Source organism: Bactrocera latifrons, unplaced genomic scaffold, assembly GCF_001853355.1.
Source record: "Bactrocera latifrons isolate USDA-ARS-PBARC rearing strain unplaced genomic scaffold, ASM185335v1 scaffold_89, whole genome shotgun sequence".
In the NCBI taxonomy this organism is placed as follows: Eukaryota; Metazoa; Arthropoda; class Insecta; order Diptera; family Tephritidae; genus Bactrocera; species Bactrocera latifrons.
Genome location: NW_017537589.1, coordinates 1,014,182 through 1,032,566, shown reverse-complemented (window position 1 = coordinate 1,032,566; position 18,385 = coordinate 1,014,182). Strand labels below are relative to the sequence as shown.

General features: G+C 36.4%; 2 protein-coding genes across 2 annotated transcripts in view; both read right to left on the bottom strand.

Annotated features, from left to right (window-relative positions):
• LOC108977416 (serine/threonine-protein kinase tousled-like 2) overlaps positions 1–15,328 on the bottom strand; it is a 186,751-nt gene extending 171,423 nt beyond the window's left edge. The window contains exon 1 of the mRNA XM_018947087.1: positions 14,938–15,328. Within this exon, the coding sequence (XP_018802632.1) occupies positions 14,938–15,009 (72 nt within the window). The 5' untranslated portion in view covers positions 15,010–15,328. The remainder of the gene's footprint in view (positions 1–14,937) is intronic.
• Positions 15,329–17,623: 2,295 nt separating this feature from the next.
• Positions 17,624–18,339, bottom strand: LOC108977411 (SKP1-like protein 7). Its single transcript, XM_018947080.1, has one exon. The coding sequence runs from the start codon at positions 18,092–18,094 to the stop codon at positions 17,681–17,683; it is 414 nt and encodes a 137-aa protein (XP_018802625.1). The 5' UTR covers positions 18,095–18,339; the 3' UTR covers positions 17,624–17,680.
• Positions 18,340–18,385: the final 46 nt, after the last annotated feature.

The following is an 18,385-nucleotide window of genomic DNA, read 5'->3' as shown; positions in this document are numbered from 1 at the left end:
GCACACAGGCTGAAACGCTGAAACACTGAAGCCCAAACTGAAGCAACGAAGAGAACAAGCGTAAAAGTAAAAGCAAAAAAGCAACTCGTATAATGCATTTCACGAAAAGTCAATGACTACCCAACGCCAACTGGCTGCTTTAGGCAGTCAATGCTCGGGTTCAACTTAGCTAAACATTTGTCAGGACCGTAATGTGTGTCCTAAGGCTAAGTGGCTGACACAGTGTGCGCGCTACCCGATTTCTTTTCGTTACACCACTTTTGTACGTGTATCCAACATGTAATAACACGCGTGAAAGACCATTATATTTCGGCGTCAGGCTATAAATTACAGTCGCATAGGATTTATTTTATCAAGGGCGTATCGATAAGGGGGTTAATGCGTAAATCATTGTGGGGAATTACTATTTAGTATTAATATACAGTTATGTTAATTGTTATAATTTAAAAAAGAGTTGAAAACTCATGAAAATATTTAAAAAATTTGAACCTTAGAGACACATTATAGACCCCTGCCGGCAAATATCACAACATCATCACATATCACGTATCTACACATATGTACAAATAACAACACTTGCACCATCAGCAAAGTAGTCGACAACCGATCGCGTTGCTAATTTGTGTTTGTGAGCAATGCTTAGCCGTTGATCGTTAAAGCGATCGCAACGTGGCTTATTACACAATTCAACACCAATAATTGTTGCAGACAGTAGTGGCAAGATGTTTCCAATATACAGGCATACATACATATATATCTATACTATACATCACATACAGCTGTTTATAGTTACAAAACTCTTTCAGTTAGATGGCAGCTACAAAGAGTAATTGCCGATGTGTTACGTACCCATGTACATATGAAAAGAAAAGGGGGTAGACTGCAGTTATACGAAAGCCAAAACATGAGAAAATGTACAATATAAAGCCAAGTTAAGCATTAGCAAAATTTCACAACTTTACACTTATCATGCCATTTGAGTTCCAAAGTTAACGCATTTCGATTCTTCTTTTTCTTTATTGGCGTAGACACTGCTTACGCGGTTATAGCCGAGTTTACAAGACGGCGCTGCTGGCACCATCACAGCTTGGCATCTGGACTAGTGTCTCTTTCTAGAAGCCTACTTTTAATACTATGTATTTCTGCCATTGATAAGAGAACATGACAGGTGTAAAACTCTAGGGGTAGAGGTTCTCTGAAAACAAAACTTAGCAAGGAAGAAATGCGTTGATTGGAGAAGTGGCTGCTACAGTTCACAGTTGTTGTAGTGTTACAGCCAACCGCCCTTTGCAACGTTGAGCTACGATAAAAATAAAGGGAGGCTTACTATACAACGTGAAATTTACATCCACCGATTCGAGATTCGTAAGCCGAATCAAAGAAGGAATGAAAATCCATGAGAGGTTCAGCTGCAAGTCCAATCAAACTACTTGGGCTACGGTAAAAATGGAGGTAGTCCCAGCATACTATGCAATGCGGCCGCTATTCGATCCGAGATTCGCAAACGAAGGAATGACAACCCAAAGGCAGCGGTCCGTTGAAAGTCAAATAGCGGGTTGGCAAAACGACCGAAGAAAAAGGATGACGCTGGAAGAGTAACGGCGGACTCGTGGCACTCATTGAACGTAGCAACCCCCTTTCACAAATTACGGAAAAGAAGTGGAAAGCCGTAGAACTGAAACTGCTAGGGGCAAAGAATGTGGTTGAGAAGCTGCGATGCCTCTGGCAGGTTGCTGTTCTGTAAATAGTGGACCGAAGCCTGTAACTGAAAAAACTATTTGAGATATCGTCTTCAGAGAAATATGAAATATTTTCATATTCAGTTGACAATTTCCGTACTCAGATTTAACACCATGAGACATTAAAGTAGACAACAAGTAGATACGGTCCTACCTTGATTGAATGCCAAAAGAGGCGGGCAGAACTCATAAGTTCGCTGATTTAGCGTAAAGATACACGAGAATTTCGATTGGATGTTACGGCTCTTGATACAGAAGAAAAATGTAAAAAAAAAAAATGTACCAAAAAGCTTACATTTTTGAGAAAATTTGATTTAGTATGAGGATAAAAGTAGATACTTCCGCACTCAGATTTCGAGACCTACTTTTGCAATAGTGTAATTAATGACGTTTTAAAATCAATTATAAGGATCACTGGAAGAAATATAGAATATATGTTTTAGAAGTTTTAGAAATGGCACCCCTAAATGGGTTTATAGCAAATACAAATGGCGAACGATTAAACGGCATATAAATAAATACAATGGGCGCGTAGTAAGTATGCAATGTACTTTTATTAATGTCTATATATGCACATTTATACATATGCATGCTTTAAAGTAGATCTGCACACCGAAGTTTTTCATGGCAGCGTGTGATGTGAGCAAAGAGTGGTCAATACGTGAGCCAGTCAAGAGCGCGTCGATCGATCCGCTACTGCATAATCAAAGCATGTATATATGTATATATACTAAAATGTATACTACCCATATACATATATATATGTATGTATATTTCTTTACATCACCGCAAACACACAGACTATGTCTATGCCTGGAAAGGTAGTCAATGCCCCTCTAACAATAAGCACTAAAGCTATTTTGCTGTTTCGTTGTATCATTTGCTGCCTTTTCTGGTTTTTAGTTCATTGAACTTTGTTGAGAATTTGAACTCAATAAATGCAATTAAAGCAACAATAGCAAAATGTGATATTACTTGCATAGTCTGGCCATTGCAATGCAATAATTTACGTTTGTTGTGCGACGAATACTGTTCGTGTGATCTCGATCTTGCCATTATTACGGGATCAATGCGGAATACTTTTTTTAACTATTATTTGTGTAGGTGGCGATTTGATTGTTTATTAATAAATGTTTAATGGATGAGTCGTAAAAATATATATAAAAAAAAATTGTATTTCAAAAGTTCTTAATATGAAGGCTGAACACTTATTTCTATAGCTTGCGCAGGGTATATTAAGTTCGCCACGAAGTTTATAATACCCAGAAGGAAAGTTCGGAGACTCCATACAATATAAATACAAATTGATTCAAACTCCTCGTTCAAATTCAAGTTTTTTTTTTGTTTTTGACAAGATATCTTGTCGAAATTTGACTTGGATTACTGTCCAAGGCAACGCTGCAATACAATATTGCATATAGCTGCCATACGGACTACCCAATTCGTATAGTTCCTTTAAGAAATGCAACTGTAAGGCTACATGGAACGTTCCAAAGTAAACAGGACTTAAAATAAAAACAGAACAAATCGTTTTTTCGGCAACATCAATTTATTTCATTCAAAATAGTCTCCTTCTGCTTCAATACAGCTTTTTCACGGTAAAAAAGCATGTCGAACGAGTGTTTTAGCTCGTTGACCCGTATGCCGGTGCAAGTCATTTGAATGGCCTCTACGTCTGCTTAACGCTTTCGTTTCATGTTAATGATTAAAATGCGAATTTTGATAAAATAATCGTCATTCGAATGTTGGATTCTGAGCAATTTTTGGTTGTGTCAGTCAATTTGTGCGGAACAAACCGTGCACACACCTTTCGTAAGCCCAAAGGTTCAGTCAAAATGCGAGAAATCGGTTTTTTGGAGATGTTCAATTCCATTTTCATGAATTTCAATGATGATTTCGGCTGATGTTTGATGAATTCACGCACAGTTTCGAAGGAATTTCCGCTGATCACGGAATTTCATTGATTTTGATCGTCATTTATGTCCTCACGATCACTTTGAAAACGTTGATACCACTCGTGCAATCATCGCCATAAACTTATTGCCTCAATTGAAACGTTTCGGTAAAAGTTTTACCAATTTTAAAAGAAAATTTAAGGTTGTCTTTTCGGTCGAAGCTCATTTTCGCACCGATAATACAAACATACTGAACTTAAAACGCTATAACTTCACTTTAAATCAATGAAATGTCATGAAATTCTCACTGGACAATCAATTAAGATACCAAATTCTAACACACCAGTCGACATATAGATGGCGCTACCAGGGGTCGCTAGATTCAAAAAGTCCTGTTTACTTTGGAGCGCACCTTGTATGCCAACATGAGTTGAAATGATGAAAATGCATGTAACGGTGTTTTCAATAGGGATGCTACAAAAGTAGACCGATATGTATAGCAAACAACGCCATATTTTTCCCCACTCTTTTGACATTTCTCTTCAGTTACGTTTGCCATTTCATCATGGAAAGTTATACGATCCAACAACGAGTCGAAATTATTAAAATTTACTATCAAAATTCGGAGTCAGTTTCCTCAACTTTAAGAGCGCTACGTTCAATTTATGTTCGTCGTAATCGTCCTGTCAGATCAACAATTGAGCCTGTGGTGTCTAGTACAAAATGTTCCCGTTCCAGTGAGGCAAAGAAGTGTCCACAGTGCGGATAATATTGCGACCGCTAGCGCATCAATTGAGACAAACAGTCTCTCACACGTCGTTCTCAAACGTTGGGCATCTCTGTGACGTCGAACTATGTTCGAATTGGGGAGAGCAACAACTTGAAAATGATCCGGATTTTCAACGAAAAATCATCTTCAGCGATGAGGCTCAATTCTGTCTGAATGGCTTCGTCAATAAGCGAAATTTGCGTTATTGATCAGGCAGCAATCTACACGTACTCCATGACTCACTACTGCATCCCGAAAAAATTACGGTTTGGTGCGGTTTATGGGCTGGGAGGGTTATTGCGTCGTACTTCTGCCGTGATGATCAAGACCGGCGCGTTACTGTGAATTTGAACCGCTCAATGATAACCGAATATTTTTGGCCCGAATTGGATGATATGGACTTGGAGAATATGTGGTCTTAACGGGACGGCGAAACAAACCACACAGCGAATGTCACAATCAATTTATTGCAAACCAAGTTTGGCGAACGTTATCTCACGAAGTGGCCCAGTCAATTGGCCGCCTCGGTCTATGGTCTATGTTAACAAGCCAGGACGATTGATGAACTTCATACGAATATTGAACGTGAAATTGCAGCAGTATCGCCCGATTTATGCTTGAAAATCGTCGAAAATTGGGTTCAGCGTCTGGACTTCTCTGCAAGAGTGCCCGATGGTAGCCATGAAATCGAGTGCGATACATAATGACATCTACTTTCACAGGAGCGCTGTTATTGAAAAACCCGTTGTTAACATCAAACATTGCCAATTTTGTGTTAAGTTGAACGCATGAGCATTGGTCTCCACTACGATTACTAAGCCATAAGGATCATGTACTTACAAGTTCTTCATTAACTTAAGTGATAATTTAACGCCTGTTGATAGGTGAAAAGATCGAAATAGGTAGCAATAAAACATTGCACCGACTCGTAAAGCTCAACGCAGCTAAAAGGTAAAGTTGGACAAGTTGAAAAGAATCAAACCAAATGTAAATGGGCTGTTCGAGATGTAGTGTTCGTAGGCCTCGTGTAAATATGAATGAAGTTGTGTGGCAATATTTGTATGCGTTCGTAACTACTCATGCATAGAAACGAAGCACCGAGTGCACTGAAATGGAATGAAATGCAGCGCACATACATATTTATATGTATGTATGGAGATATGGATATATGTATGTACATATATATGCATCTATATATATGTGTATATTTGCGCAATATTCAATCTGTAGCAGGTTGCAGGTGCCGACGAAAATCCAACAAAGCGAGCATGCAACAATAACATCGAGGACCACCATTTGATGTTGGTGGTGGAGCCGATGAGTGGAACGCGAAAGGCTGAGCATACGAAATATGCAGATGAATATGAATTGCATGTAAGTAGAAATGAAACAGTACCATCGATAGCGTCAAAATAGTCACGAAACACAACCAACAGCCAACAGCCATCAACAACCAAAAACAACAACTACTTATAACTAACAACAACAACATTAGCAGCTAGAGGAGCTTGCAAGAGCAACGAAACAATAATATAGTTACATATCTAGATGTATGTATGTGTGTGTACAGTTAATGCAATGACCAAAAGCTTCCGCCAACGACGTGGCAACAACAAAACACGCCAATGATTGCACTTGAGCCTGAGCAATAATCGAAGTAATGCAACACAGCCCAGCGACGCCGACTACAACGATACAAACGACAACAACAACAACAACAACAGCAATGACGACGACGACGACGACGTTGACGCAGCGGGCAGTCCAATCTCTGGCCCCAACTGCCACCATAATAATACTAGGTAGTAGGTAGTCAGTATCACAGTGGGCAATATGGTGAATGCAATTGTTGTTGCTCATATGTTGTTATTGTATAGCTGTCGTGTCGGATTTGTTGTTAGCTGTTTGTGTGCAACATTCGACTCGCTCACACTCATACTTGCAGCCAAATGCCAAAAATTCTAAATTTCAAATACATACTCGTCCGTCCACTCGAAGGTGCGTGCGTCCTATAAAAGTACATATGCTTGTATACACCCTGTACATATGTATGTATTCAGCTAGCATATGTGTTTGTGTGTATGGAATGCGCTTGCATGACAACAACTTCAGCGCCTCCCAACTGTACCAAAATGCGCTGCAACGCCATTCAGCCAGGGACCTAAAAGCCTAGCCGAAACGGGCTAACAAGCACCCGGCCAGGCCAGGCCACCTATTTTGTGGCAGCTTCGATGCTGAGTTTATGTGTATCTAAGTTAAAATGTGCAGAAATCTAAGCTCGGTGCAAAAACAACATACATTCATTCACACATATAAATTATGTATACCTTGCGCTTGGACGAGGCGAACGAAAATTTCATTGCATCAGAAAATTACAGCAAGGTTCTAAAGATTAGAAAAAATGCACGCAGAGTACATTAACATTAATATTGAATATTGAAGGGTTTGTTTTCCAGGTATATAATAAGTTCGAAGGAGTTAATGTCATACGAAAAATATACTAAACAAGAAAAAAACGTTAGCTTCGGCTAACATGACCCTATAACACCCTTCACAGGTGCATTTCTTTTATCGCAAAGGGTATACATAGTTTGTATGGCAGCTATATTCTCTAGTGGTGGGATCTGTACAATATGATCGAATATTGCTTTTTGGGTTGAAAAGTACCTCTTCAAAAGTTGACGCCGATATCTCACAAACTGAGGGACTAGTTCGCGTACGATAGATAAACGAAGATGGTCAAATCGAGCTGGGTCGATCATTATCACGATGACCAATTATTATATATAATTTAAAGGGTCCCCGCCGTTTCCTTTGGGTGTTACAAACTTATAAAAACTCAATATCCCGTTTCATTATATAATATATGAGGTGGAGCTCAAATTCTGTCACATTTCTATGAGAGCGAGCCATCAAATTTTATTGAATATCTCTTGTAAATAAAAATAGCATGTTATAATAAGATCCCGACCTGATCATAAATGCATATGATTTTTTCTTTAGACCTAACCTTCAGAAAGGGTATCATTACTATTTGGTTTACATCATTTTGATTGTTTTTTTAAAGGAAAAATACAATTGAAGTAAAAATTAACTTGATGACGAGTTTGCGGACACTACCACCAGAAAATCAACCATTAAGGATTGGTATGCTGAGTTTAGATTCGGTGAAATGAGCATCGAGAACGGTGCACACAGTGGACACCCAAAAGAAGTTGTAACACAGACGAAAACATCAAAAAAGTTCACAAAATAATTTTGGATGACCGTAAAGTGAAATTGTTCGAGATAGCAGCCAATCTAAAGATATCAACTAAACGTGTACATTATATCATGCAGGAATTTCTGGGTATGAGAAAGCTCTGCGTAAAGTGGGTGCCTCGTGAAACACTTTTGACCAAAAATAATGATCAGTGAATAATTCGGAGCTGTGTATGCAGAGGTTCATTTGTAATAAAACCGATTTTTTGCATTTATATGTGATCATCATTTCACACAAAGTCCAATCGACAGTCCGCTCCATAGCGTGAAAAAATACAAGTGTTGGCTGACAAGGTTATGAGGTAATTATTTTAGGATGTGCATGGAATGATTTTTATTGATTACTTGGATTATAAAGGGCCTTCAACACAGCGATTAATATTATTATTATTACTAGACCGTTTGAAGAAACGCTATATTCAGTGTATCACACTTCAAAAGAACTCTGTGGAATATAATAAAACAAATTTTGCAAAGAAAAAAGGTGTTTTACTATGATAGGTCGGGGACTTTTCATTAACCTGTTACAAGCCATTCGAACACCCATTGAATGTACAGTAATAAGTTTTGGGTGACGGCAAAATGAGGTTAAGCAATATAACCGATACTAAAAATCTTTTTGCATATATCACACATGAAAATTTGGGTATGCGAAAGTAATGTGTGAAGTGGATGCTGGAGTAGCTCTTAATTATTTGCAGTAACGCCAGAAAACCATCCCAAAGATTTGTGATATTCTCTTGGGCGACTATAAAATGAGTTTGGGTAATTGAGTCACTTAGTTAATAACATTGACATCATATAGAAATGCTAAGGTCTCAAACTTTCACAAGTGATACATTTTTATATGGAAGAGTTCCGCGTTGCTCTTTCTTCAAGGCATCCCTTCGGTTAGCTGTTACGCGGCCCGACGCACTGTATTTCGAAGATTTAGCTCACGACGAATAGTTTCCCTTTGCTTTACTGAAAAAGTGACTAGATTAAAAAAGTTTTCATTCAAATGAAAAGGTGTAGAGAAAATATTAATTTTGAAAGCACCGAAACTTCACTCTATTGCACTCATATAAATGTACATTTATTTTTTGCATATGTTACGATAAAGCTGTCCATTGAACCACTGCAAACTGACGTAATGACTAAAGAATACAAGGTAAGATACTAAATATAGCTATTTGGAATTTAAAATTTGAATTCAATTTGGCATCTATTAGTTCGATATCATAATAGAAATATCATAGATGAGAGACAAAGTTCAGCTAAGTGTCATTTTATCAGTTTCGACTAGTTGAAATTATTGTACCGTAACTTTAGATATAGCTTTTAGGAACAAAAACGCCAAGGTCTCAAACCTTAACATATCTTATGACTGTTTCGGTCGACTATACGGTTCAGAGAGAGAGAGCGTATGATAAAGCCAATATACAATGCTGATATATACTCGTCCGACAATCTCAGTTCCTTTTTAATCAACTTGAACTGAGGACTAAATAATGTGTTTCGCGCGCTTCGCTCAACTTATGATCAACATAATCGGCCTACTGAGCATACTATTCGCAAAACCATCGTGAGGCCCAACATTCATTATTGGATAATATTCGACCGAATAAACCACGGTAAATAAAGCTGAAAGTATCCTATATAGTCATAGGCGCCGTTCGCAGCAACTCGGACTGACGAATTGAACGACGAAATTTTAAATTGGAAGCGTACAAAATATAGATTGTGCAAGAACGGAAACTGATCGACCTTCCCAAACGACATTGATCCGATCTATAGGGTCTTAAAAAGTTCCAAGAAGATCCGATGTTTTAGATCCAAATTTTGTTCAGCGATGAGAATAATGTCTGGCTAAATGGCTATGTAAAAAAAAAATTATCACATCCGAGACGAAGACTACCCTTAAGAAATTCAAGAGCTACCATTTCATACAAAAAAAAAACGGTTTGATGCGGTTTGTGAGCCGGTGGAATCATCGGTCAATATTTCTTCAAAAATGATGCCGTTGAGAAAGTAACCGTTAATGTAACCCTTCCAAATGCTCGAACGAGTCATCGAAAATTGGACTCAGCAGATGGACCATCTGAAATGTAGACACGGTCAACATTTCAAAGAAATAATCTTCAAACAATAAATGCCAAAGAATGTCCTTTCGAATGATAATAAATATTCCCCATTAGATTTGAAGTTTCTGTGTTTTTTCTTTAGAAACGTTGGAAATCTCGAAAGGTATCACCCTTTATTTTGTAATTTGGCAGCCCTAGTATTGCAATCGGGCAATTTACAATATTGCCGTAAAGTTTGACATTTTAGACCGTATGCATACTCAGAACGTTTTGACATACGATCGCTATTTGTACTGTACACACTAACTTAAAATATTCATCTCACCAAAAAAAATATATTTAAATCGTGAATTTTTACATTAAAATATGAAATGAATTTACTAAATTCAGTAAATGTACATTATTTTTATGTATATATATATCAATGAAATAAAAAAAACGTTTTTTTTACTTGCAAGTGGATGCAACCTCTTACATTAAAAAAAATTAATGAAAATAATCTGAACGCTGCTTTTCTAAACATGCCAAAGCTTGACTTATAAAGAAAATGGTGAAAATCTCACAAAATATCTGGTTTAAAAACTGAAACAACAATCAAGAGCGAACATCAACTCGAAATAATATTTCTCCCCTCAGTTGCCATGAAATGAAAAATTTATTATTTTACATGAGAAAAAGTATAATAAAACATATTATATATGATATGTATGTATATGCATATAGAGTAACGGTAGGTACATAAATCCATGCAAGAACGTTATGTGTGGGAAGCGGAAGCAAGCATTTTATTAAACCCTATCATCTTCCACGAAGGCAGAAGGTATGGCAAAACAACAGGGTAACACGATGGCGTATACGCAACCACAAATAAACGGAACGTTGCAAACGGGGGACGGTCACGAGCATATACAATATGGCTGCCAACCCCAATAAGAAACAGGAGTCAGTATCCAATCGTAGCGCTAATATAGGTTCCATTAATGGGCCGTTTGTTTGCAAGTCGGCATATTTGTTTACTCGTATGAAAGTATATATACAAGCGTGTATGTATGCAAGCTTCTAGCTATGAATTTGCGTGTTTTTCGTGGCACTTATACGGGTGTATGAATATAGCCGAACACAGTATCTTGTCATGCTCTAGATGACTACTTTCTACCAAAACCCCCCACATCTGTTTTTATATAGCCCATAAGTGTTATAAAATTATAAAAAAAAAAGGAAAAATTCCATACCAGTTTGAAACCCATCAAAAACGAAAGTTAAAATAATAAACATTAAGATTAATATAAAAAATAATTTAGGTAGTGAAAAGATCTATATCTATCCCAGACTTTTTACACAAAACTTACTGCACCTTATTTTGATATAATTGTTCCCCAATCCATTGTTTCAGTTCCCACCAAAGGTTTTTAATTGGATTCAATTGGGGGTACTGACTTGGTCTATTAAGAGAACTCGAGACGTTGTACTGGAACCAATCTGCTATCAACTTCGAAGTATGTTTAGGACATTCATCGTGTAGTCCGATTTATCTTTATATTGAAATCTATTCATGGTGTCGGTAAGGTGATGTATTGGTCATATAATAAATCACGAAAAGCAGCTTCCGACCACTATGTACCCTCCATCATGTTCATCAGTTCTTTTTGTAAACCGTGTATGCAACTATTTGCCCTTCGGCGGCAAACATTGCGTCTGGCATCATTCCCGAACAAATGAATTTTTTTTCTCGCACCACAAGATATTGTGATATTTTTTTCTGTTACCTAGACTGGACCAATTTCTATGATTTTTCACGATTTTATAATCTTATCCTGAATTTGTTTTTTACAGTAGAGATATTTTTCTCGCTAACCTGGCAGGTAAATTAGCTCGTTTTAGCATTCATCGGACCGTTCGGGAAGATATTATCTTACCAATATGGCCTGAATGGGTCCTTTTTACATGACGACACGACTGTCTGTTGCTATAGATATATTTTTAGTCGACTTACGTACTTGTTATTTGAAATTTTATTTTGTAAATCTCTTCATTGCCATATAACTTTTTCTATAGGTCTCGTAGTTTTGCCGGAAATCATATTAAACTTTTTTAAACACTAAAAATTAAACCACGCTGTCCTTTTCCGGATGAGTTTTAAATATCTTGCCTGGGTTGACCTTCACTGCCTTCAGTGAATTCTGTTTTTTTCGCATCTTTATGCGACCTCTACTCAAAGTCGTTTCTGCAAAGGATTTAAAGTTTTTCTTCGAGTATTGCTTTGACACGTTTCATAATTAAAATATGTTGAGTCGATCCATGAGATATGTTGAGGGTCTCTGCTCTCTCTTTAATACTTCTATGTTATCCACATTAATAAGGGCAAGATTTGGATGACTTCCCGACCTCCATTTAATGCTTTGTGCCACTCAAATATTTGAGATCGTCATAAAAGGAACTTCTGCAATATTTTCAACGATTCCGATCCGTGGTTCCATTGGTAACAAAAAACTTTAAACAATCTAGTTGTTCGAATTTTTTACGCCAAGAATCTCTAGATAACCTTATCGCGTTGCAAACAAACATCTTCCAAATACACACTAGTTGACGTTTTGAGATCAAACTTCACATGAACATAAAAAAGATTGTTCCAAAAAAAATACCAATTCAGTTGGCGCGCACAGTTTATATGCATAAGTCTGGATCAAATTTGATCGGGTGGCACTTGCACATTGAACCTTTTCGAGCGAAGCATCATGCTGTCCTTATGCATTTTTTCAACTACTTACGCCTTACTAATAACATCCACTGAGAAACTTGGAAATTTTTAGCTTAATTTCTTTAAATAAACACGGTTTCATCAAGACATCTTTCTTCTCTACTCAATACAAACAAAAATATTTGTTGAGACGCTACAAATGTTGATATCGCGCTGAAGGCCTTGAGAGGTGCAACGTCAAATGAAAGTACACAATATTACCGCTACCAAACAAACTCGAAAAATGTTCAACACAAAATTAAAGGAAATGTCAAAAAATTAAAATGTTAAAAATACAAACAAATGAAAATTCAGCTCAAAATTCTATACTGACAATAAATATGAATGAGTTCATGACAGTTGAAAATAGAAAGTTTTTACAATATGCTAGATTTATGTATGAAATAAGAGAGAAACCTTACAGCAAGCTTTTTAAAATATCTGCTTGTTATTTTTTGCACTTTTTTTAAGGAAAAGGGCAAATAGCTGGGTATTTTATAAACGATAGTCGTGTCAACGTTACAGGAAGTGTGTCGGATTTTTATCCCACTAACTGGGCAGTAATCTTCAAAATTATTTCCGAAATGTTTACCGCCGCAACAACAACAACAATAATCAGTCACATACCAGTTTAGTGAACGCAACTGGAACAAACTCTAAAACAATTTTTGCGTCATATTTCACTGCATTGAAATTATTATACAATTTTAAATGAAGGACATACTTATGTACATATTTAACACAATTTACAGTATTTAAAAAAAACGAAATACTTATATAGGTCACATTAAGTGCGTTAAGTGTCCTGATTAAAACCCCAACCAAACCAATCAACATTTTCTGTCAATAAATCAAAGCTTTTTCATCCATATATACATATATATGTACATAGTATTAGGTATATATGTATATATGGCATATTAATTTATGTGCATAAATATATAATTTTTTTCTTAGCACTAACCTTAAAACGACTGATTTTTCGTTGCTTAATTAGTGGCATAATTTTTGTTGTCCTCTATACTCGCACTTACTACTGGATGTGTCACCTGATCTAATTATGTATGTATGGAATAAAATATAAGTAAATACTCTCACAACGTCTTCGTTCAATGGCACGGTGAGCTACACTGTTACACTTATGTTTGATTTTTTTTTATAGTTTTTTTTTGTAGTAGTTATGTTTTCCACAAAATAAATGCAGTATACCCATATATACTAACATGTGCACATTTTAACATTGTTTACTTTATTTTTATATTATATTTTTGCACAAATTTCTATAAATTTACTATCCCATCATAAGAAATAAGTAATTACAATAACAAAATTCATCACAAACGCAAAATTCAGTCAGCCAAAGGCAATGTGTCGGCCAAGTCACAGTACGAAATATCTCTTATAACCGGCGAATGGCAAACAAACCGCACAGACAGCACGTTGCTGAAAGAGTTGCTGTTGCAACGAAACTGAAAATCTCAGCAACAAAACACTTCGGCTATCAGTTGGGAATGCCATCCACATCACTTGCCAATGGCAGCATGTGGCGGTGGCAAAGACAACAATGAAGGTAGTGCCTATAAACAGACAAGACAGGGGAGAGGATAGAAATCGAAGTGTGGTTAACTATGGTAAAAGCACCTTGGCAATATAAACCGTGATATTAACAACAAAGGAGACCACTGGGAGCATAATAATTGTAAAGTTGATAATGGAGGAACCAATAAGAGAACAGGAACTGAAAGAAAATTTACATTTAAAAAAGATGGGCTTAAAAACTAATTTGTAAATGTAAAATATATTCTTATATGGTATTCATTTTACCTTCTATATATTTTTAAAAAAAAAACCTACTTTTAATAGTTATATGGATAAAAAAATTAATTATTTAATTAGGTACCCACTTACGGGGTACGGGGTACGATGCCTCTATTTCTAGACATAGTTTACTAGTTAACTTTTTCCCATTTTTAAGGAATTATTATTTTGCAATAACAAACGTGACGATTTTTCCGCTTAAAACGATTTTTTTAAAGTGCTTTGACAACAAAAAAATTTTATTTTCGAAAAACCTTCTGCAAAAAAAAACTGTTAGTAAGCGATAAGAAGCTTGATATTATATTTTGATATCGAATTTGATTTAGAACAACTATTGACAAAGAATTTGATCCCCACTTTTGTTCCAAGTAATGAACTCCTTATATTTCTATTTATAGCTCACAGCTTTGTTAAAGCTATTATTTCCAAGATTGACTAAGTTTCTTATTGGAGATGTTTAATGTATCAAATTATGAACAATTCAACACCGTGTTTAGCCAAATTGAATCCAACCAAACCCAGTCTACGCAAATATATAGTCTTGCACATTACTAATTTGTTTCCAATAAATAAATACTGTAAATAAATAATATTTGACTATACATATACAGATACTCGTGTATATTTCATTTGTACTAAATATTTATATATTTACCCTGACTCCAAGAAAACGCGCCTCGAGCAACTCCTGCTTTCTCGGATCCAACGAAGCTTGAAATTGATCCATCGTCTTGTAAAATTGCAAATTCACACTTAATATATATAAAATTTTATTTCAACACCACTTATTTTTCGCTAACAGTGTAATATATAGAGATTCAAAACAATTATTATTGCGAAAAATAGCATTCACCAAAATTTGTCCGCGAAAACCGGCGTACACTGTTTTACCGACGTGCAATAAGCGCGATCAAAACAAACAAAACAAACGCGAAACGTATGAAAATTGGCAACACTTATCCCAACTTTTTTATTAGTACGGCAGTTCTCCGGCTTAAAGGCAATGAGATAAAACATACGTAATAAACACAAAAACAAACGACCACTCACGTTACGTCGCTTACAACGTTACGTTGGCACATTTTATTTTACTGATAGTAGCCGTGTCTCTCCCCCTTGCAACCGCACTAATACAATCAAAACTGCAATTTTACGCGCTCCAACATGGTTCATTCACACTTTCTTACAGCGAAATATACAATTTTTTCAAAAGCGATTATGTCGTGTATTCACTGATTACGGATTATCACTTATTTATGTATATTTATGAGCTAAAATCCCGATTATTTGTGAAAGAACACAAACTAAAAATCAACGCGAAAAATTTAGCGAAAGAATAGTTGTCAGAGCAAAATGCACACAATTTTACACTCACACAAACTAAACTAATTTCATGTGAGCGCCGAAACAGCTGCTGTTGGTATGAATGCTGCCACCTTACATAAATTTAGGTGGAATTAAAAATCTCATGGAAACTTGAAAAGAAGTCGCTGGGGGCGCTGTTAGGTGATTAACCGGTGACTTAACCGATAGGTGGCTTGTACAGAAGGAATGGAATTACATTGTAAAAATATGAGAGTATTAATATGAGAGTATAATAAGAAATATTGAAAAAAATTATTTAAGGACTTTTGAATGTTTTAAAAAGTAACATAGAATTATGTAGTAGTTAAACTTAGTACTTATTGTTGAAAAAGGTAGCATTTGTTCTAAATGCATTTTTAGACTCAATTTCTTTTGCTTTTTTATACCTTGAACGGGGTAAATTAAGTTTGCCACGAAGTTTGTAACACCTAGAAGAAAACGTCAGCAACCCTATAAAGTAAATATTATAAATGATTAGAAATACGATCTAAGTCGTTTTAACCACAATCGTCTCTCTATATATGCTCTATCAGCATATAGCTTCTACACAACTTGACCGACCAAAATCAAGTTCATGTATGGAAAACTTTGGTATTTGATGAGACACCTCTACAAAATTTGACATGGGGTATTCTCCAAGGAAATTGTTCAGATCGGGCCACTATCTGTATAGCATATTACTGCCATACAAATTGATCTTTCAAAATCAAACAACATGTTGCTACAGAGTATAATAGTTTTGTTCATCTGACGCTTGTATGTATCACCTAATAGGACTCAGTCGAAAAAATTTGTTGAACCAATCATTACAATCTTTCAAAATAGGTTCCTTCTGAGTCGATGCAGGGCGATTTCCAAGCATTGAAGTCGCCACGGAAAGCATTCTCCGGAATAGCCTTGAGAGCCGAGGTGCATGCTGCTTGGATCTCCTCTGCTGTCTCAAGAGATAAGGAAGATCGCCTCAAAGATTCATGACTCCACCTGTGTTTACGTTATTCAAAACTTGGGGGTCACTTTCACACATATTCAAATTTTCTTAGCACACTTTCACTCGCCGTTATTTCTGATCGTCAGTGAGCACTTTTGGCACCATCTTCTCGCATACCTTTCGCATGTTCAAGTGCTCCGTCACAATGTTATGAAACACGCCACATAATTAAACGAATACTTAGTCGACGGTCTGAGTTCAAAACTTTGTGCACACGAGTCACATTGTCGGTGTTTGTCGAAGTCGCAGCATCCTCTTCCCGGCCCTCCAAAAGGGCCTGATGCCACCGAAATACACCACTTCTGGCTAAAGCAACATCTGGATAAGTTATATCAAACGCCTCTGTCACAGGTTTACCAAGTTTCACACAGATATTACCTCGTACCTCTGCTAAAACGCAGCACTCTCAGAAACGTGTCGCGCGAAAATGTTTGTCCTGACTCTCCCGGTGCTCGAAGACAACTGACCAGCTGATCGTTCGTTAGATAGGAACGCCCTCTACCGAATCCAGTCGGTGCGCGCAGTATAATCGCGGCGAAAGCAAATAGTCCTATTACTTTACGTATAAACCCTTTAATTATGAGAGAACCTTAAACCACCCACTTTTAGATTAATTCACATATCTCGAGACCCCCCTGATTTCAACAAAATTTGGTATTCGACAGCCACGAATCGAACTACAACTATTCAAGCCCCTATGTACTGAATATGTGGAACTAGTGCTTATAGTTGACACTATACCGAAAATATAAGTCAATGTAAGACATATAATTGAGAGAATCCTTTACTAATAGTAGTATGTCAGTACCGAGGGACTTCATATTACATATAAGTAACAAGCCTTGTGTACCCGAAGGTACTTTGCTAGCTTTGATCTTTGGGAGTTGTAAACGTATGATTAAAAGTTCAGTTATACCCGAACTTAGCTTTTCTTTACGTGTTTCTTATTTCATTTTGTTTTGCTCTTTGCCAGTACATACCAAACGTATTATCTTTGTAAGTAATAATTCCACTTTATTCATCACATTTCCGATTGTATAAATTCTCACAAGTGTACATTTTTCGAACGTAAATTAAAATATTTTGCTATTTCCGGTGCTGATTTGTCACTGATGCCTTTAGCCACTTTAGTTATTGCCCTATTGACGAGTTCCTTTTGATGCAAGTCATCTGCAGCGCTAATTATTTGGAATAATGTTTCATTATCGACATCTAAGAATTGATCTTTCCATGCTTCCATGTTGTTATTGTCCAAATCATAAGACGCATCCTCACATTTTTCGGCCCATATGATAATGCGACGCAAAATGTTTGATGTGATTTTATTTAATGAGATGCAACCTTCTTGGTCCGACACCTTTTTCGCTTCTTGAACTACCTGCGATTTCTCAAATAATGAGTCACGGGTGCCAAGCACTTCCCCATCCTTGGTACGAATACGCAAATCATTTAGTGCCATGAAATATAACAGCGAATATACTATTGTATGTAGGTATGAATATATGTATGTATGTACTTAAGTACGTTAATAAGTATTTAGTTGGAAAGGCTACGTTACCATAGCTGAACTGAGCTCCAATAGCATTTTGTTGTTAACTATAAAGTGCCAGAGTGTTCAGATTGTGAACGCAAAGTACATTTGTTTGTATGTACATATGTACGTAAATATTAAATAACGTTTAATTGGCGCCTCACCTTATACAAATGTACTATACACTGTTATATACTAACTACATATTTATTATTCTAT